We start from the raw sequence: 22,402 nt of genomic DNA, 5'->3' as shown, positions 1-22,402 counted from the left end.
CCAGCGCGCCGACAATCGAACGCTGACAATTCGGCGCAAGACACAAGCGCGCTGCAGGAAACTTAGTTTTAAAGAGCTCCAAAGCGGGGTGTGAGTGGGGAACCCCCCCACACTTTACTGCATACTGTTCGCACTGACATTGGGGGTGTGTGGGGGGTGCATCCCCCCACATTATAGAGAAAACGGAACTTCCCCCCCAAAATCAGAAAAAGTTCAGTTTTCTCTATAATGGAGGGTTCCAACCCCCAACCCCCCCCCCAACAGCAGCGCAAACACTATGCAGTAAAGTGGGGGGGGGGTTCCCCATTCACACCCCGAATCGGAGCTCTTTAAACCTAAGTTTTCCCGCGGCACGCTGATGTCTTGCGCTGAATTGTCTGCGCGCTGGTGTTTCGCGCGCGACTGACCATGAACCCCTTTTTTGATCTGCCGGTAGTCAGTGGAAGTGTGGCACACCAGTACTGGTCAGAATTGATTTTTAAAAATTTGAGTAATAAAATGATCAAACTAAGGGGTCCTTTTATTAAGACACGCTAACCGATTTAGCGCACCCTAAATGCTAAGGCGCCCATAGAATATAATGGATGCCTTAGCATTTAGCGCGCACGAATCTTAAGCACACGCTAAATTGGTTAGCAAGCCTTAATAAAAGGACCCCTAAGGTTACTAGCAAGTTCAACTTATGTAAGCTATACCAGCAAAGTGGCATGAAAAAGTGGGTTAAAAGAAAATCTGGTTGGCATGCCATGTCCCCCCGCAGCTCTTACAATTTGTGCTGTTCAATAAATATAAACAGTGGCCAATAATTCAGCTATTGTACGTGTCTTTAGAATTTTGGATGGATTATGCCACCGATTTGGCCATCGACCCCTGGCAACATGCACAGTGAGGAATCCACCCTGTGATGTTTCATGACAGAGTACAGGAGCGGTTTGCCATTGCCTTCTCTTGTGCAATGTATGGCTCCACTATGTTGCTGCTGCCCAGCTTAGGGCCCCTCAGCCTATAGCACTTAGTATTCCCAGGTGGTCTCCCATCCAGGTAATGGCCAGGCCTGACCCTGCAGGTGATTGAGGCCAACAGCGTGTCAGATTTTAAGAGAAAATGGGATATTCATGTGGGATCTATAGGGGAGTAAGAATCAGGGAGTGGGTCATTGGTATGGGCAGACTCGATGGGCTATGGCCCTTTTCTGCCATCAATTTCTATGTTTCTATGCTTGGTTTCTGATAGTAAGAGTGAACTTACTCAGGGTGGCCAGGCTCTTTAGAATTTTGCCAAGAGGCAAATGCGACTTCCACGAACAGAAAACCACAGTATTAAACAAGAAATATTTTAATGACTCCCTCTGCACAATATTTTGAACTACCTGGCCCTCAGTTTAACTTACCTGAACAAGCCAAAGCGGCTTCTTCAGTCTGCAAAAAAGGACAGAAGCTCACTTGTTCAAATGTAGCTAAGTAGGCTCATCCGAAGTCAATAGCCATAAAACACCACACTGGTGCACAACGAACCCTCTGAAATACTTTCTGTGCAGCAAGGTTCTGCCAGGACAGATACCCGATTACTATTCAATGTACTGTAAACTGCGGTTAAATAAATCCCAGTAAATATAGAATGCTCCTTTGCTCAAAAAGTGTGTAATGTGACACAATGGTGCATCCCTCTCAAGACCTGCCCCTCCCTAAAGTACCTCTAGTAGGTAGTGGCCTAGAAGGGTCACCCTGCTGCTCCCCCACTCAATGTAGGGTATATAAATCTGAAATCCAACTCTTAAGCCAATTAATCTGAGGGTCAGCCCCAGCCCTTCCCCAGGATCCTCATGGGTCCAGGAGGCAGGGGCGGACGAGGCCAGAAGCACTGTAAGGGGTCAAGCACAAGAATAAGTAATCATGTGGTCAGACTGCCACAAAAAGATATGCACAGCTAGGAAAAGTGGGGAGGTAGTCTGGAGGCCTCTTTGTCCATAAAGGAAAGACACCATGGTGTCCCAATGTAAGGGTACACTTTACAATTAAATTTCTAGATGCATCTGTTCATATCTGCTTGTGCATTTGTAAGCAAATAAACAGACAGACTGATCTACACTCAATAATAGGGTTTAATCTTTGGCAGGCACCTAAAATTGAACCATTTTTGAAAAAGGTAAACATGTACTGACATTGTGTAATACACTTAATAAGAAATAGGCTGACTTAAGTTTCTAGGGTATTTCAAACATCCATTTATGAAATAAGTATTATACAAAAAAAAAAAAAAAACACCCAACTACAAAAAGTTGCTGTTAATTGCAGAGTAAGACTTTGTTCAAAGCTACAATCAATGGTGATCACAGATTACAGGTGAACTTTGAAACCAGCATTCAAAAGACTGGAATGAAGTAATATGGGGCAACGTTCACTCAAGAGTTTAAGTTTTCACATCGTCCTAATGGATCAAGCTGTCACCTACCTGATGACATAATGGTCCATTTGCCTGCAGCCAGCCAACCAATGATATCATCAGCAGGTGACAACTTAATCCTACTGGGAGGCAAAAGGCATTGGTCTGATGCCTTTTCTCGTGATGGCTATTTTCAGATTGAAAATAAGAAATTATGCCTTTGACAGACGCTGCAAGAAACATCAACACATTTAGAATTAACACTAAAAAAAAAGAAGGAAATAAGGTTTATTCAGGAATAATAAACTGGATTAATAAAGCAAAACCATCTGTATGTTAGACAGGGAGAACCCTGGGTAGATATGGGTGAAAGCTTAAGGCCAATAAAGGCCAAGGAGTATTGAAATATAAATCTCATTAAAAAACTAATCACTTTTAACACACATGTGCAGGATTACCTACAAATCCAAAAACCACTGATCAAATAAATGTGATATAAAAGTGTTCAGAACCCATACTTCCTGCATTGGTGCTGTAAGAGAATCAAAGAAACCATCATTGCATTTTAAATGTTCCTGACTAGTCCTTCCCAGCACACTATGACTGTGGAAGCAGACTGGTTCTGAGCACCTTTCACATTTTATATCACATTTATGTGATTAATGTTTTTTGGATCTGTAGATAATCCTGTACAAGTGTGTTAAGAGTGGAAGCTTAAGACCACCAGGGTCAACATTAAGGGGTCAGCAAACAGGGTAGTTTCCCTGCCCTTTCTCCCAAACTTGCCCAAAGTACAGGCAGTCCCCGGTTTAAGTACGCTCGACTTATGTCAAACTCGTACTTATGAACCGGGGTATTGCCTCTCCCTTCTAGTGTCAAAGCATCCATTCTTCCTCCCTTCCTGTCCAAACACAACCCACCTCTTCCTTTCTGTGTTCCATCGTGCCCCTCGTCGTCCCCCTCCGTTCCGTGTCCCAAATTTGTACCTCCCGCATTTACCTTTTCTTGCTGGCTCCCTCCTTTCTGCATGCACTTCTGTTGTGTTGGCAGCACCAGCACGTGGTCTCCTGGTCTTGCAAAGCCACAATCAGAGACTTGTGCATGCGGCCCACTGACCCAGAAGCCTTATATATATTTCCAAATAGGTAAATGCCAGTTTTTCTCTGAATTTCTCATCTTCTTCCTATTGCTTTCAGTATTCAGTAGAGTAATTGCTGTGAAACACCAGTTTCCAAATTTCTGGGTCAGCATACATGTACATTACACATGTACATTAATATGTTGCTTTACATACTTTGTAAAAGTATACTCCCAAAACACGCTAGTCACAGCCACTGACAAAACAGAACATTAATTTGCGAATTCTTTAAGACATTCACTTATAAAAATTTCCCTACAGCCACGTTCAGAGAAATTTCACTAACTACCATACCTATAGTCAAATATAAACTGATATTATTTTGGCAAAAAAAAAAGAGAGACATTAAAAATTGAATCTGTTTCTATTTGGTCCTACCCTCCCTCCCCCGTGACATCCAGCATTCCTCCTGCTCCCTCCCTCTGGGAACTATCCCTCCTCTGCCACTGTTGTTGTCCACAATCCCCCCAAAACCAGAAGCTCCTTCATGTTCATCCATCCTCCCCTCCTGGATGAATCAGCAGGCTGCTTTCCCCCAGGCCTACCATACAACTCTAGGGTGAGCTAGGGTAAAGCGATCCCATGTGCTCCTGCCCATGCTACCTTTGCAAAATGGCTGACAGGAGCTTCTGGTTTGGGGCGGGGTGGAAGTGGGGAGGGGGACAGCAAACACTAAGGGAGAAGAATACTTAAAATTTTCTCAAGGGTTTATATTTATCTCATTTTATATGTGAACGGGTTTATATTCAAGTATATACAGTACTTCATACACAAGAGCAGTGGCATAGAGGGGGTGAGGGGCACATGGGGCGGTGGGCCACCCCCTCCCCCGCTCCTTCTAACTCTTCCCTTCCCCCCCGTACCTCTAGTTGTTCATCGCGCGAGCAACAACATGCTCCTCATGACCGCGTCTGCTCTCCTTCCAATGTCACTTCCGGGTGCCGTGCAACAGAAAGTGACAACAGCGGCAGCTGATGTGGTGGCGAGGAGCACGTTAAAGTTATTGCTAACGGCGGTGAACTAGAGGTACGTGGAAAATGAAGGTGGGGCATGCGCATGGTGGGTGGAGGAGTGGAAAGAGGCGGGGGATAGAGAGGAGGAAGGGTGTCGGCCCCCACACCATGATGGTGCCCCCCCCCCCCTTTTACTACGCCACTGCACAAGAGTAAATGTGATGACTTAGTTAATCTGGATCAAAGTGACATTACAAAGCATCTCGCTATAATCTATGATGCTCCAACCTGGCTGTTTCCCGGAGTTGTAGGGAGTAGGAAAAAAGATACCGAGCAGTTGTTTATACATTGCTAAATTCACCCGTAGTGAATACAATTCCTTATGTGGAATACTGAAAACATATAAGGCATATTTTTCACTTCAAGTACTATAAAAACATTGTTTAAAATATACAAGTACGGTATACGGCTCAATAGCAAATCCTAAGTACCAACAAACAATGGGCCTGGGTTTGATAGCCAGGTTAACCGACTGTGAATGCAGAAAAAGCATTCACAGTCTCGAGGATGTCTTAGCCTTTGCACCACAGCAACACCTAGTGGCCAGGCTTGAGGTCTATGTTAGCTGGGTTCTGGAAGAATCAAATTTGTGGCCACCAGCCAAGGATTACACTGGGATGAACTGGGCTGGGAGGAGGCCATAGCATCCATAAAATTTAGTTAGTTGTGCCTCAACATCATAGCCTAATAAAGGCTGGTCTATTTGAGCTGGAAGCAGAAGAGAACTGATGGGCTATAGAGACAAGATCACATGAAGACCTTAATTGTGAATACGACGTGATTCCTTGTCCCCCCGTCTCTTCAACATCTGCTTGAGCCCTACAAGTAAGCAGCAGACACAGAATCTTACCTGTGCTGTTCTACGGCTTCACCATCAGGAAGCTCTGCCCCACAAACACTGCAACGCTCACAGATGCTACGGCCCTCACTCTTCATGCCAGCCGCAAGCTCACCCAATTTAGTGAACAGTTCCCTCTGGATAAAGCCCTGGGGCAGCAGTCCTCCGTATGCACTGAAGTCCATAGACACTGCAAGGGCTGGCTGCATGTGGAGACTAGGTGCCATGGAGGGGGGCATGCTGATCATGGAGTCTGTTTTATGATTTGGTAAGGCTGAATAGAGGCTCAGCTGCTTGTCCGTTTGAGAAACTGAATGCTCAGGTCCAACAGGGAACCCCTGTCCCACCTCAGGAGCGATATCTTGGGCACTGTCGTCCCGAACGTGATGCAGGTCACGGGCACTTGTGATAACACTGCTACGGGTAGGTGTACCAGGGCCTTCCTTATTTTTGTCGTCTGGCTTATCACCACTGGAAATACTGGACTCAGCTGTAGGGCTTTCACGGTTGGAGGGCTCGTCCACTTGCATAACTTCAGTTTTCACCTCAGAAAAGCTTGAATGCCTGCTGCTTGTGGAGTGCAAGTCTGTAGCATTTTGCTGCAAAGTTCCTTGAAGAAGTGATTGCCCGATGGTCATCAGGCTGTCCACAGCAGTCTTGGTGGGGCTCATGGCTGAAAGTCCAAGGGAAGTAGAAACTGATGGACTCTGGTCTACCAGAGAACCGGTCAGATTTTGGCTTGCTATGGTAGTACAACCACTCTCTTCACTGGAATGTTTCGAGATCAACAAGTTCTTGATGTACCTGGCTTTTCTGTCCTCCTCCTCCTCAGTACCTTCACCCATGTTGACTTCCGCATCGTTGTCATCAGAGGCCTGAATGGTCTCCAAGATCTTCAAGCACTGCTCTTCCAAATACTCAATCTCTAAAATTTCTGCTGCATAGAGAAGGTCATCCAGGTCTTCAGCTTTTGCCTGGATTGTGGCAGTGTAAGCATACTCCAAAATCTGCTGGAAGGTCTTTGGTGAAAGAAAGTCCAAGGTATAATGCTGACTGCTGCGGTGGAACAGTATTTCAAACATTTTACTAGTGCAAGCCAAAACTGTCCGGTGGGCATGAAACTCCTGACTGTCCACCATGATAACAACATCACAAAGTGTCCCTGCCAGTCGCATCTGGTTGGCTTTGTGCAAGAGCCCTGTGGGGTGGCTTGAATTCTGCAGCTGAATCACACCCATTTTAGTCATATCCATGGTGCTCCTGAGATTCAGTCATGAGGCTATCCTTGCTCTGTGTTGAACTAGCTCTGTGAATGATTTTCTGGGAGGGAGAGAGAGACAAGAAAACAAAACAAAGACATATCCATTTAGAACTGGATAACATGCCACATCTTTTTCAGTGGTTATCACGCAGAGGAGCCAAGTAGTTAGAAAAGGGACTTGTGACAGTAGGCTCCAGTTCCACCTCCAACCCCAAGCAAGTTGCTTTATATCCATCTGCTAAAATCTAGATGACTGTATAGTCATAAGTACATAGACTGTCCCACTTGACTAGTCAAGCCTTATAATGCAATTCACAAATACAGCACTATAAAAATGCTCTTAGAATGCAAACCCCAGAAGTGGCTGCATTTAATTTTCCCAGCATGCTATTCTGGTTGAATATATCTATTTAATTAAAAAGAACTGTACAAAGGATTGCCTTGCATTAGATGAAGCTTACAATAAAGCTAAGTCATGATCCGGAAAATTTGACTGGCAAGGGGGTACTCCAGGACCAACTTGATAGATCATAGAGAATGACACGGGGCAAATTTTTCCCCATCCCCGCAGGAACTCAATTTCCCCATCCCCATGAATTTTGTTGCTGTCCCTGTTCTCTGCCCCATTCCTATAAGCTCTGCCTTACCGCACAAGCCTTGAACACTTATGATTTTAAAGTGTTTTAACGCTTGTACAGATGAGGACAGAACTTAGGCATTAGTGGAATGAGGTATTATGACATCACAATCTGAGCTCTAGAATGTTGCTACTTATGATTTTAAAGTGTTTGAAGCTTGTGCAGATAAGGACAGAGCTTGCAGGAATGGGGCAGGAACCGGAAAAGAACTCACTGGGATAGGACAGGAAAATGAGTTCCCGTGGGAAAAGGGAAAAAATTTGTCACTGTGTCATTCTCATCACATCTGTAGCTTTAGTTCCTCCTCATCCTCAGGGCTAATACCGGGATGCTTCCAAAATGGGCAAGCACAGTGGCATAGTAAAGGTGAGTGGCGCCCAGGGCGGAGGCACCCCATCCCCCTGCCGCACACACACACCCTTCCATTTCCCCATACTTTTTTAACTTCTTGGCATGAGCAGCAGCCCACGGCGGCGGTGGCGGCTCACCCTTTCACGTCACTTCCTAGGCGCGGGTCCTGGAAGTGATGTCCGAGCACCAATGCCGACAGAGACAGCAACCTCGCACTGGGGAAGTAAAGGGGGCTCACGCCCAGAGTGGACCCCCGCATCCCCTTTAATACGCCACAGGGCAAGCAGGAAGGATTCTACAAGCTTGAAAGAAAAAAACCCCAAAAACTTGTTCTGAACTTAAGACACGTAAAGTATTTGCATATGATCTTTAATCTTTTCCAGGACTGAAAAAAGCTGTGCAAATTCCCCTTCAGTCTACCCCTTAAAAATCTACCGTGCACTTGATAAATATTACATGGAGAAACACAAATGAAGGCAGGATGAACCCTGAAGGATCCAGTCATTCCTTAAGCACACACACACACTTAAAAACACCATTTCAGGTGCTCAAATAAGGTGTGTGGGTTATGAAAATGATCATACAACCACATTGCAATGGATCTCAAGAAATGCTGGTGGAAATACTTTGTATCTGTTAAGCAGGAAGTCTTTCATTTTCAACCTGCTTCTCAGAAAAGACTTCTACAGAGGGTCAAATATCAACCATCATCTAACCTGGTTGATGGTTACCTAATATAACCAACTATCAGCCAACAGAGCAAAGGAGCACAAACATCTAGAGAGCCACATTTCAGACCAGAGGTTGTTAGAACACTCTCAGGTAATGGTGGTGATGTCTATTTGTGCCTGGTGTGGAAAGAAAAAGTGTGTACTGTACAGTTCTCAAAACAACTTGAAATAAAATCAAAATTCTTCTTTATAAGTTTAAAAAAAAACCCAAACATTTAGGTCTCCCCCTTTTATAAAGCCGCATTAGACTTTTTTTTTTTAAATCACCGGCCTTGGTGGTATTAGCTCCGATGCTCATAGGAATTTTATAAACGTTGAAGCTTTTACCGCCACAGCCAGCGATTTAAAAAAAAAAAAAAATCCTAACGCGGCTTCATAAAAAGGGGGGAGTATTTTGGTAAAGCTTTCTCTTCCTCAAAAATCTGAACTCAGGTGTTGCAGCCACCCCAGAAAGCTGCAGAAGAAAATGGAAATAAAAAAATTAAAAAAAGTCAACCCTATTTTGCAGCACATTTTTGAGGAGAAGATTTGGGAATGTTTTAAAAGTATAGTTCTGAAAATCAAGCCAGCGTTTTCAGCACACTTGTCAGGACAGCAGAAATGTCTCAAAACCTTGCCAACTTTCAGTGTATTTCCATCCAGTGCAAACTGCAGATACTAACCAGTCTCCTATTACAGTGAATTTATCACCAGGCAGTTGAGGTTATTTTAAATGGGCACTTTCCTCTAACAAGGTCTTCTCACCTTTTTTTTTTAAATTAATCACCAAGAACATACAACCAGCTTCTCAGAAAAATCTAAAAATTTGCAACTGCACTCTGACACGCCACCAAAGCCAGTGCAAGAGTACTGGGTGTCCTAGGCAAAACTTTAGCCTTACAGTCCTCAAAAATTAAACATAAAAATGAGATTAAAATGTGTAAATATTTTTATAAATGCGGGCTACAGTATATAGGGATGATCCTTTGGGTTTGTGCGACTGTCATGATCTATTGCTTTGCTTTCACTGCAGTTACTCTTTGCTAGCCAAGGCAACTGCCTAGACAGAAAAAAAAACATTTTTTTGTGACATTTCATTCTGTATGCAGACGTGTGTGTGTGTATATATATATATATATATAAATAAAACACAGAAGATGTGGATTGTGGCTTCTAAATTTGTGCTGTGAATGGATGCTGTGGCAGAAAATTGGATGCCAGTTTCACTTGGTTTTAAAAAGTGTGTGTGTGTGTGTGTATATACATATACACACACACACATACACTTTTTAAAACCAAGTGAAACTGGCATCCAATTTTCTGCCACAGCATCCATTCACAGCACAAATTTAGAAGCCACAATCCACATCTTCTGTGTTAGCATAGGAGGCAGCCCTGTACTTAATATAAGGACATAAATATGGCTAAGTTTCTCTGTCCCACCATTCAGCGATGCAGCATACCTGGCCCATGGAATTTAATTATTACAAACCTGGCACATCACATTTACAAAAATAAAATACCTGTCCATAGCTCTCTTGGACACACAGAGCATGTAAAATCACACAGAAAGGTTAATAGAAAGTCAGATTGCCCCTCTTTTGAATACCGGAGAGCAACACTAACTGCACAGAGAACACACCAGTGGCAGGCTGGAAGGAAAGAGGAACCTAGAATCAAAAACTAGGAAATCTGAGGTCGCCTACACTTTACCAAGAAATTTCGACAGGGTCCAGTGTAGACAGCGATTCCAAATTCAGCAAAGCAGCCAGATGCTACTTTGATGTGAAGAATCGACTTGAATGAGGAACTCATTCAAGAACTTAACACTTTTCTTAGCTTTCAAAAGATGCAGGTGAAAGCAGAACATACAACAGGTCCGCAGCAAACAATTTCATCTTTAAGTTCTATCCACCAAAGGAAATTTGTTTGTCTTCCCCTCACAGAATCATACTATTTTTTTCTTTAAAAGAATGATTTCTTAGAGACCTAAAATGCTTGAGTTTGAATTTTAAGTGGCTATATTGCTTACAGTGACAATTTCCTACCCTATAAACCAGATTAATTCCAATTAGCTATCAGATTAATTTTTCTTCCACAGACTCATTAAAATCTAAAAGTTGGATAATCAAAGGAAAACAGGCCTCCAACTCTATTTAGGATCTTAATGTTTCCTCACTCTTTACCACAAACACAAGGGAAGGGTAGTGTAGCGGTAAGCGGCTTTTACTAAGTTCCAGCACATTTCCACAAATCATTTTGCTTTCACAACAAGCCTCTCTGCATGATCGCCTTTTTAAGGGGGGGGAGAGAGGGGGGCTTTGAAAAAAAAATAATTAAAAATTAACTGAGCCTTCCGCTCCCCCATCCTTGCTGGTGAGAAAGACAGGAGAATTGTTTAAACACATGTTTAACTTTCATCATAGTATTAGTGATAAGACATAAAAGGTAATATTTTAGGAAAAATTGTGTGGGGGGGGGGAGGGAGAGAAAACTCAAGAGATTCACTCAAACACCCAGCCCCTCCACTTTTCACTTGTGAATTCCTGTTTTCCTTTCAACAGGGAAAAGCCATCTTTCAGCAGAACAAAGATGCTTTCACGAGTTTAAAGGGTTAATTAGTGAACTATTAAAAGTCCTTTATCAGTTGTGTATTGCAAGTATAATGCTGAGTCCGAGTCCCGCTCCCAAAAATAAGGTCTAAGAGCCACAAAATATAGATGGGTGCACACGGTTTAATTCCTGGGGAACACAAGAGACTAAGCCTCACACTCCAGCATATGAACTATCTCAGTACCCAGACAAAGTTCCCAACCCTCAGAAATGTGTCATAAGAGAACGAGAGCCGTGTTTGTAAAAAAATTAAAAAACTTAGGTAGCCCCAGCGCAAATTACTACGTGCATCAGTGCAAACTCCTGAAAACAAGTCAGCCTGGTTTAAACAAAACCGACACAACATACGAAGTGGCAGGACACCTCGATTAAACAAAACGTGCATTACGGGGCTCGAGGTCCCTCATTAGGGCCGCTCCTCTCCTGCTAATCAAGCTAACGTTACTTTGCGCACCTTTCACCGGCACGTAGCGGCACTCAGGTTGCAGAACAAGGGGCCGTAATGCCAGCATCAAAGCCCCAAGTCTGATCTCGCACATACCCCCACTGGCGGAGACATTGGCCAGCTAACGCTTCGCCACCCCGGGGAGCTTTAAACATTATTCTCCCTTCTCGGGTGCAAGCACGTTCACAGTGCCATTAAGGAGAAAGCGCAAGATGAATTGCAAATCATAAAATATTCATCAGGTGCAAAACTGTAATTAACCCAGCAGGCTCAGAATAGCACTTTTAATTTGGGACAAAAAAAAACCCCCAACAACCCCCACCATAAACAAACCCTGCTTAACTAAGCGTGTTTCTGCTAGAAAAGTGCCAGAGTAGAAACGGAGAGATAGCTGTACCCAAATAATAATAAATACATAAAAAGCTGGGGGGGGGGGGTGCATCCTTGAATCTACAGTAATTTAGGAAAATGTTAGTCTCAGAAATAACAGGCAAGCACAGGGACATCCCTTCCTCTTGCAATGTGAGAAATAAAAGCACGTTTTCCTCCTGCCAGCCTCACTCCAGTTTAGATCAAACCCAATCTCCCTTCTTTTTCTCATCTTCCAGCCAGCGATCACCCAGGAAAAAAAAAAAGCAATTCAGTCCCCCATGTAATCATTTAAACATTCATTTTCCCCATCACAGCTCAAGCTTCGCGTTTAAAGGGTTTGCTTCCCCCCCTTTCTTACTGTTGCTGATTCTTGTTAGAAGTCACCCTGAAACAAGTGCTCCCCTTTCCCCTCTCACTTTGTTTTTAAATTCTAAGCACATTAACGCATATCTATTCCCTCTCCCCCTTCCCTTCCCAAAATAAATCTCCACGGTAAATAACACACCAAGTTTATTACATGACAAGTACTGTTAAGATTATATGATCCAATTCAATGAAAATGGGTACTGTAAAAAAAAAAAAAAAATCAGCATGCACAGATCACTCACCGGTGATGTTCTACTGTTACCATTAAAATTTGTGCGTGATAACTGTTGATGTTATTAAAGCAGCAGCATAATACACCAGTTCACAGTGCCCGCTCCCATTCTCACTAACTCCTCTCTGCTTTAAGGTTAGCAAATCAACAGAGCGGTGACGTCAACTCAGCGCCCTTGCCTCACGCCGCTCCACCAGTGCGGAGCCTCGCGCATTGCTTCAAGGCGGCGGCCATCTTTACTGCTGGCAGAGCCACTGGCTGCTCCCTGGGATCTGTGCGGGAGTGGGTGTGGCTGCTGCTCTCTGCTCGTTCGCAACCTGATCGCAGGCAGCACGTTTCTTTCTCCCTCCCAGGATCCGCCCTCTCTCACACAAATGCATCTTTGCCTGACACCTAGCTGCTGCTTCTTTGCTTGTAGCACTGCAATCTCGGCTTTATTTTCAGATAACGGGTTGTGCATTAAAAAAAAAAAAAAAGATGTATTTTCTGCAGCTGCTTTGTTAGTTTTCTTTCACGCTTAATGTTTTACATGGTTTTCCAAGATATAACAATTTGTTTTGAAGCCTGTGATTGTCTTTTTTCTGTGTGCTCGATGTGTTAGCACGCACGGATGTTTCTGTGCATGCTCCCTACCCCCATCTATATAAGATTAGAGCATTGTTTGCCCTAAACATAGGCTTTAACTAGCTCCAGTTTTATTCCACTATATCTCAGGTTTTCTTATGGAGAAATTGGAACTAGGGGGTCCATAAATGTTTTCCAGATTTTAAAACGGACTGCACCTTATGGCATAAGGCTATTTGGACTCATTTAGCTTGTATTTTAACGTTGTGTTTGATAATTATGTGTGTATGTACACTACAGTCTAAATGGTTACAAAACTACAAGGGACTCCCCATTTTTTTATGTCCCTCATCTGTTTGTGTTAAAATTTTTTTTTTTTTTTTTTTTTTGGGGGGGGGGGTTTACATCCAAATGTAAAGGTTGTTCATTCAGGTGGCCCAGGTATATTTTCTCGCTAAACCTGTTTAAAATACACCTGGTAGCAATGTGCTAAATTATTATCCCTGCCCATCCGGAGCCTCGAATGCTGCTGTTTTAAAAGCACTGGCGCTATATAGATCCCTATAAGCCAGTTGTGTACCTCTTACCCTTAGTTACCTGACGCTTCATTTTTCAGGGCTAAAACTCCAAAAGCAGAAACCTTTTACTGCTTCTCTGCCCCTTAGTCATGCATGACTAAAATGGAGTACTTAAATGCTATCAACGGAGGGGGAAGCGTTCTTCTGGTGCTCTCATTCGGGGTGATATAAAACCCATTCTCATCCAGACTGTTCCTTTCTCTCGCCTAAGTACGACTTATCGGAAGCAACTGTGAAAGCTTGCGTTTTAAGCTGCTCTAATGGAGACCGGGATGTTTGGACGTTTAATTATTATTATTTTTTTTTCCTGGGGTTTTGCACGGAGATTCCTGATCTCTGTTGCTGCTTCTTGGAAGGATTAAAAAAAATCAGATCTCGCAACAATCGACCAGATCTAACAGGAAGATGCGCGAGACCCTTTGCTGGAAATCTAGTGAAAAGAGGAGGGGGGCGGCATAGGCGCCCCTCTCGTGTTTGCAGGTTTGTAAACAATCTGCACTTTTGTCAGGAAGCAGGTGGTCGGGGAGGGAAGGAAAAAGTTGCTTCAACTTTGCAGCCCGGACTCTTTCTGCGCGTGATTCGGGGCGGGGAGTGGCGCTCTTGAGACGAGTCCGAATCGCGGGGAGGGGGAGGGGGAGGCCAGCCGGCGCGCGAGGAGTGGCCGCTGCACAGCGCTCGGGTCCCACCATCCTCTCTGCCATCAACAATGATGGAGGAAAAGAGGCAGCCTTCCCGAAGAGTCAATGAAGCGAAGTGGGCTTAAAGCTGCAGCGCTTGCAACATCGTTACAGCCAACACAAGAGACAAAAGCCCCGCTGGGAGCCCAAGGCTCGTTTGCTCGCCCTCATCACTGTGACTTATCTCTGCGCTGGGGACAAGTCTGATCGGTCCATTTAGGACGGGCAGCTTCGGCTCTGGTTCCTACTTGGGGGGGGGGGGGGGCTGGCTGGCAGCAGGTGCTGAGTTTGAACTCCCTGAGGGCTAAAAATCAAGCAGAAGACAACTAGATTCTGTGTGTGCTGTGGTGCATATTACTGGACTAGTGAAAGATGTTATCTCCGTGTTATATTTAGATTATATCTCCGTGTTATATTTAGATTAGTCTGATCCCGGGTTTAAAAAAGTTATCATCACCTGCAGGGAGGCTGCGCCATCCCCGAAGGGTGGATAGAGGAAGAAAGAAGGGTTTGTAAGTGGGGCAAACTGGGGTCAATTTTCAGATTAAGGGGAGCAAAATATTTTTTTGGCTTTTCTTTAACTTTCATAATGTTAGGACGGACTTAGTATTTTCTTTTTCCTATTAGGTGTTGGTATTAGATTATAGTCCTCCAAAAGTTTCTGTTCATTTCACCCGGGGTAAATTGGGGAGAAAAAAAAAGGATTTAAAGTAGAGGTCGTTCTTAGCTAGTCTACTTTTGCAGCTTGAAAGGTCTTTTGGATTTGGTCGGGGAAGATTCTGTATCTGGATGCCGTGGTCACGAGGGGTTAAATATGTCTAAGAATTGTTCTTGCACAAGTTGTACTTTGGTGGCTTCTTTAATTTTTTTTTAACCTGGTTTACGGTAACACACAAAGAAAAAACGATGTTATCGGACCGGTCCAACTTCTTCACGTGCACTGCAAAAAAGGGGCAGGAGCTGAGCTTAGAGGGAATCTTATTTCTGCCTTTCTTACCGTTCACTTCAAAAAAAGTTGTTTCGTTTGGAATCGTTTCGTTCAGTATCGATCAAAGAATTTTTAAAGATCTTTCATAATTCAGATGACTAGTTCGCAGATGTTTAAAACTCGGCTCCAGTGTCCACAAAGTCAAATGTTTTATCTTATGATCCTTATTAGGTCGTTTTTTTTTTTTCGTTTTTTTTTTAATTCTTTATTGATTTTTAATCAAAAACAGTGTCATACAAATGAAAGAACAAAAGATATTCCACGTATTACACTATTATCTATACAGGTAACATACATATCATTCAATATTTTCATTTTCCTGCATATAATAATATCATAATATATCCTAATATACAATACAAATAAAGAATAAAGTTACCCAAATATCACTATCAATATTTATTCCCCCCCTGGATGTGTAAAGATTAGATCGTTGATTACAGCTCTTTTCTCCCTATATCTGTACCTGGCATTAAGTCGCCTCTGCTTTTATAAGCGGTTCCATAAAATGCAAATAGCTCGAATACACATTTTTAATCCTCCAATTTGTTATTCAAGGAGCTGCTGCTGGGTTTGCTCAGTGGAAACAACTCGAGCTCCCAATTTTGACACTTGACATATTGTCTCTCTCACTCGATGCCTGTCAGTGCTCTTTCACATTCAAATGAACTTTTTTGCATTTACAAAGTAGAAATAAACATTTATCTCTGCAATTAGCAAACGCCGACTCCCCTTTTAAACGTGTTAGACAAATAGACGTAATAAACTGCAAAAATATAATTTGCATATATTTTCAACTAATTTGCCCTTTTTTTTTTTTTAGTATGCATGTGTACATACAATTTATGGTGAACTTTAATAAAAAAAAAAAAAAATTAAAGTGGTAAGCTGTCAAGTTTATTTATTTATTTATTTATTTATTCAATTTTTCTATACCGTTCTCCCAGGGGAGTTCAGAACGGTTTACATGAATTTATTCAGGTACTCAAGCATTTTTCCCTGTCTGTCCCGGCGGGCTCACAATCTATTTAATGTACCTGGGGCAATGGGGGGATTAAGTGACTTGCCCAAGGTCACAAGGAGCAGCGTGGGTTTGAACCCACAACCCCAGGGTGCTGAGGCTGTAGCTTTAACCACTGCGCCACACCCTTAAATTAGGATAGGTTGGATTTGGTGCATTTCTCTTAATTAACTACATATTTCCCTCCGTATTCGCTGTGATAGGGGAATAACAGACGTGCGAATACAGAAAAACCGCGAATAACTTTTTCATGTGTTATTCGCTATTTTCTATTAAAAAACCATTGTGAATATGGTGACACCGCGAATAACATGGTGGGAGACCTCGCCTGTTCCTGAAGGAGAGGCAAAACACAAAGAAGAAAGTGCTGGGAATCGGCGATTTTCTCTGTAAACTCTTGGAATCAGCGATTTCTCTATGCAGGCTGACGTCATTGGGGAGGAGGAGCCAGAAAGCTAAAAAACGTGAATAATTGAAACCGCGATTGCTGAAACTGTGAATATGGAGGGAGAAGTGTAGAGCTATACCTAAGTTTAGAACCCCTCGCACACACTCACTCTTAAGTGGACTGACAGTACTCGGTATAAGGAGAGGCAGGGGATGAGCTTGGCACCCAGTCTCCTTTCTGTAACTTACTATCCTTCACTTCTGAAGACCCCAGCTTTGCTGAGCCAGATCAAGCAAGCTGGAAAACACAAGTAATCTCATTCCTTAATCTTCCACAATAGGTAGTAAGCAAAAACTAGCCCCGGATTCATTAAAAGAAATCTGGCTCCCAATTCATCAGCAAACTGGTACAATTCAGATCTGAGAAAAGGTGAGATTGGGACAAATTATGGAGAATCCACCAAGAAACTAGTTAACAACCAGTGTTTTGTCAACTTGAAAATGATGCTGGTTGCCCTCCAGCCTGTAGCTGATGTTGCTTGGCCTGTGATAAGGTGTATTATCCTTCAGGTGCCCCATTTTAGGAGCAATGCTGGGGGAAGGGGTAAAACACGGACCTCGCGGATCTAAACCCGTACGGCCTTAAAAATCTGAGGTCCGTGTCGGTCCAGTGTCCGCGCCGCTTGTAGTTTCTGTCGCTGACAGACCTTGATGAGATTTTAGCGCTGACGGATCCGTCTCAGCATAGGGAGGGAAAAGTGTTAGGATCCGTCAGCGCTAAAAATCTCTTCGAGGTCTGTCAGAGCCAGAGACTAGTGCTGGAGCGGCAGAACAGAAGCCAAAAGAGCGGGGACATAGGTTTTGGACGTGCGTTATGGAAAAGAAGTCTTCAAACTCCAGCACTAGTCTCTGGCTCTGACAGACCTCGAAGAGATTTTAGCGCTGACGGATCCTAACACTTTCCCCTCCCTATGCTGAGACGGATCCGTCAGCGCTAAAATCTCATCAAGGTCTGTCAGCGACAGAAACTACAAGCGGCACGGACACCGGACCGACACGGACCTCAGATTTTTAAGGCCGTACGGGGTTTAGATCTACGAGGTCCGTGAGGTCCGCGTTTTACCCCTTCCCCAATGCTGGTGCCTTGAAAAATTGGACTGCAATAATTTTTGGCTGAAAGAAAAGTAGAAACATTTCCTTTCTGGTTAGCTTACATAGAGGGAGCTTAAAAATTACAAAGCAGCTTTCTTGCAGTCTTTCTCTTTTTTGTGGTGGATTGAGGGGGGGGGGAGCAGAAGAAAGGAGTTGCCAACTAAATTTGGATGGGGCACAGGGTTAAGGGAAACCAGGTGCCATCTTACACTTATTGGAAAATAAAGCCAGAGGCATTAACTTGTCAAGTGTCCTTTGGAGTTCAGTCCTAATTCCTGACAGTTTCTTGCTGTTCTTTGTTTTGCTACAAGTATTAAACGGCCCTCACTATTGATCTTGCCCTCCCCCATTTCTTGTTAACTGAATTGTGCAAAAGTAGATGCAGGTTTGTTATTCATTCTGATAGGCATAATCCAGAAAACCAAAGGTGGGGTGGGGTGGGGGGGGACTTCAATCAATTTCTCTAGTCCTGAATATTGTTCACAAAGTACCCCATTACTGAGAGAATGTCAGATATCTATAACCACTGTATCATTTCCTCTACCATTATCTCCCCAACCCCGGAATGTCCTGTCTAAATTAGATTGTAAGCTCTTCTGAGCAGGGACCGTCTATTGTATGTTAAAAAGTACGGTGCTGCGTATGCCTTTCAACGCTTTAGAAATAATAAATAGTAGTAGAATGTCTTTGCTCCAGTGCAAATCCAATCCATTGTCCAGTTTGCAGGACCAATCAGAACTATCTATCCATTCTTGACTTGAATTAACTTTTAGCAGGCACAAACAAAACTTGGATTTTCAAAAGCATTATTTTGCACATGTGGGAGACACAATTGCACAGGACAAGACTTGACTTGAACTGCACACCTCATCGCCGGACGTCAGTGTTCCAGATAAGCAATCGGACCTTTTTTGGTTTCAACTAGTGATTATACATTATAAAGATCAGTGAGTTTGAATAACGGCTTAAATTGCCATTGAGGTGGGAACACACATGTGTGATGAAGGTTCCCTTCAGTTCAATTTATGGTCCTTGCGTATTGCTTATGACCTGGGTGGATACTGACCACATTGTACAAGAGAGACAACATGATGCAACACATTACGTTTTGGTAATATTTTATTCACAAGATAATATTTATACTTGATCTAACACAATATTTATTATAGAATTCAGCATTATTTTGAAGTATTAACTTTTAATATTCAACTGGCAGGGCTCTGGGTTTATGGCCCAGAAAAAGAACCATTTAAATTAAATTAATTTATGGAGCATGTATGGTTGGGCAGACTGGATGTTCTGCCGTCATTTACTATGTTACTATGTAACTTTCTTCAATTTTTCTGCTTCCTCCTCAAATCTATTTACTGTTCCATCTCTTCACTTCCCATTTATCCATGTGCACCATCTCCTCCCTCTCTCTGCCCTTCCCCTCTCCTAGCCATCTATATGCACCATATCCTCCCTCTCTTCTCCCTTTTCCCAACTTTTCTTAAACAGCATTCTTGAATCTCTGTGCCCTTCCCATCCCTATGCAGCATCTCCTCCCTCTCCCTCTGATAGTCTGACATCTCTCTCCCCTCCTTCCCCTTTATGGTCTCAAACCTCCCTGTCCTTCTCTTCCCTCTCTCACCTACCTCTCTCCACTCCTTCCCTTCCCTGGTCTGGCATCTCTTTCCCTCTCCCTCCAGTTATCTCACATTTCTCTCCTTCCCTTTCTCCCTTTTTGTGGTCTGGTATCTATCTCCTCTCCTCTCCTTCCCTCCTCCTCCCTACCATGGTCTGGTATCCCTGTCCTTCCCTTCTCTTTCCTTTCCCTCCCCCAGAGGTCTAGCATCTCTTTCTTATTTTTCCTCTCTATCTCGGCAGTCCAGCATTCCTCTAATGACCCCCTCTCACCTCCGCGATCCCCTAGTGACCCCACTGTGCTCCTCCCCTCCACAGGGATCCGATAAAGCAGCTACTCTTGCACTCTTCAGTCTGCTAGCAGCGTGAGTGAAGTAAACACGCTATCTTCAGAAGCCCGGAAGTTTTCCCTCTGCTACTGCTTCATGCCTAGGTGGGGACAGGAAGCAGTAGCAGAGGAAAAGTTTGCAGGCCATGGAAGACAGCATGTTTACCTTACTCATGCTGCCTGCGGCCCAAAGAATAAAAGAGTGGCTGCAGCAATGGATCCCACCATTCCCAGATCCACCATCTCTCCTTTTCTCAGCTACGCTTTCATTCGTCATCTCCCTCCCTCCTTCCCCACCACCCCAGAATCCACTATCTCTCCCTTTCTCTTCTTAACTATTCTATCCAGCATCTCTATACCCCCTCCCTCCACACCACCCCTTGGATCCAACTTCTCTCCCTTTCTTTCCCCTCCTTCCATCCTATTGCCACCATCTCTCTCCCTGTCCTGTTTCCCGGCCCATTATTTCTTCCCCTTCTCCTCCTCTATCCACCTTCAGTCCCTTTGAACCCCCTTCTTCTGTCTGTGTACAGGGTGTGCCGGCATGTTTCTTATTAACCCCCTCATGCGGTGTCCTCCTGGCCTTCCCCATCTAACTTTGAAAAGTAATTATGGCCTGCAAGGGATCGCAGGAGCTGCAGCGATCCTAACAGGCTGCCCATGGCCTCAACTGCTCTTTACCTCTGCTGCGATATGTCTCAGACTGAAACAGGACATTACATCAGAGGAGGGGGTGGGATTACGGCAGAGAAAAAGTGCAGTGGAGACCATGGGCGGCCTGATCACTGTAGCACCCGTGATCCCTTGCAGGCCATATTTACTTTTCAAAGTTAGACTGGGAAGGCCAGGGGGACTCCGGACAGGGTGAGGAGGAGGGGGAAACATGCTGGCCTTCAAGTGGCCCCCTAAAGACGCAGGGCTGAGGGCAATTGCCCTGTTTGCCCCCCCCCAAAAAAAACATGGCCCTGTGGTCACATAATGTCCCCATAATATTGGGAGTGCACGGGCACTGACAGAGCTGGCGCCTATGCCTGCTGTAGGGTTACCATATGGCTCCAGATAAAGAAGGATGGGTTGAGACATCTGGGTTGTACTTCAATTGAAAACAATGGAAGTAAAACCCGGATGTCTCAATACACCAAAAAGTATTCAAATAACTCTGAACTGTATCACCCACTCAAAGAGAATATGAAAAAGACCTCAGTATTCCCAGGATTTAGAGTTCAAGGTGTTGCTATGTCAGCTTCAAAGGCTGCAATAGGCAATACATTCTTGGTCAAAAAACTCTATACAGTTTACTAAATTCTCTTGATTACAATTATACTTGTTTGGACTTTATAATACTCGTATATGCTCAATAAATTACCTCAAAAGTCTCAAAAAGGCTTCCAAAAAAAACTTCAAAGCAGCCAAAAAGAAAAGAACCAAGCACTTATCTGTGAGTATAATTTCAGTTCCAGCTAGGCAAAAGTCACTGCAGAGATCCAAAAATGGAAGAGCCATTTGGTAGGTAACCCTCTGCCCCGGGAATGGAAGAAGTTGCGGGATTCCCACAGCAGCATAGTCAAAAATCTCTGTCAATACCACAATGAGGCTTGGAATGCATTGAGGTAATTAGAGATGAGAATGAGGCTTGAAATGATCAGAGGCAGCTGGAACATTCATTGGTTGAATCGTCAGGCCCCAGGAAGAGAGAAGCAGCCCTCAAACTTTTGCTCAAGTTTCAAGTTTCAAGTTTATTAAGTCTTGATGAATCGCCTATATAATTTGCTAGGCGATGTACAATAAAAATAACATGTATTAATAAATGAAACAAGTACAGTGTTAACAATGACATAAAAACAAATTTGTTATATAGACAAGAAACATACTTTACAAATTAATCAAAAACCTAAATTCATAAAAATGTGAGGGTAAAACATACAAGACATGTGAGGCTAAATAGGGAAATAGTTACAATTTTGATAGAAGAGAGGAAGAAACATAAAAGGGAAAAACAAAAGGTGGGTAAGTGGTGGCTGTTTTTTTAAAAAAGAAAAAACCGAAAATGTGTATAAGATTGTCAATTTTTACTACTCATAATAACCATACGCATCTTTGAAAAGAAAAGTTTTTAGCACAATTGATGAGGGAAAACAGCCAAGACTTTTGAGGTTTGATTACTACAAATAGAAGCTCACTACACAGTATCTGTGTGTGACACTGTCATTGGACTGTTATGTCTGATCCCTTGTGCCAGTGAAGCTTATAGCTGAGTGAGATTAGTTTGTATTACCTCCTGTTGGAACTACTAAAACTTCTCAAGAACACAGGAGTGCAAAGCTCTGTGACACCTTTTTGTGGTATGTTTTACTCGCTACTCTGTTCCTCTGAATAGTGAATACCTTCCAACCCCCCTTCCCTCCCAAAACACACACACAAGAGGCTGTTGGAGTTGTGAGGAAATAGAGGCCTGCAAGTGAGTGAGAAATAACCTTGCCTCCTGCTGGCGTAACTAGAGATGGAGAAGATTAATTGTGGGAATGGAATGGATCTCAGCAAGTATGGATGGGTATGGGTTAGATTCTAGTGGGGATGGGTGAAATTTGTCTCCCTCTATAACTCTTTAATCCAGTGGTCTCAAACCGCCAGGTACTATTTTAAGGCCCTCTGTATTATAAAGAATGATTCTTTATGGGAAAACTTGTGCCTTAAGTGTCCGGCACAAGTAACATTGCCCGCC

The 22,402-nt window shown here is 43.5% G+C and overlaps 1 protein-coding gene across 4 annotated transcripts in view; it reads right to left on the bottom strand.

Moving 5' to 3' along the window:
• Positions 1 to 21,160, bottom strand: part of ZBTB16 (zinc finger and BTB domain containing 16) — a 371,412-nt gene extending 350,252 nt beyond the window's left edge. Inside the window, exons 1-2 of one of the 4 annotated variants that reach the window (XM_033917282.1) lie at positions 21,047 to 21,160; positions 5,384 to 6,691 (exon numbers count right to left, since the gene is read on the bottom strand). In XM_033917282.1, coding sequence (XP_033773173.1) covers positions 5,384 to 6,624 — 1,241 coding nt within the window. In that variant the 5' untranslated portion in view covers positions 6,625 to 6,691; positions 21,047 to 21,160. Of the gene's footprint in view, positions 1 to 5,383; positions 6,692 to 12,369; positions 12,641 to 13,510; positions 13,899 to 21,046 lie in introns of those variants that run through there. The other 3 variants (XM_033917281.1, XM_033917283.1, XM_033917280.1) reach the window with 3 other exon arrangements.
• Between the last annotated feature and the right edge of the window lie 1,242 nt (positions 21,161 to 22,402).

This window comes from Geotrypetes seraphini, chromosome 13 (genome assembly GCF_902459505.1).
Source record: "Geotrypetes seraphini chromosome 13, aGeoSer1.1, whole genome shotgun sequence".
Classification (NCBI taxonomy): domain Eukaryota; kingdom Metazoa; phylum Chordata; class Amphibia; order Gymnophiona; family Dermophiidae; genus Geotrypetes; species Geotrypetes seraphini.
The sequence above is the reverse complement of the archived record's forward strand: the minus strand, read 5'-3'. Positions and strand labels throughout refer to the sequence as shown.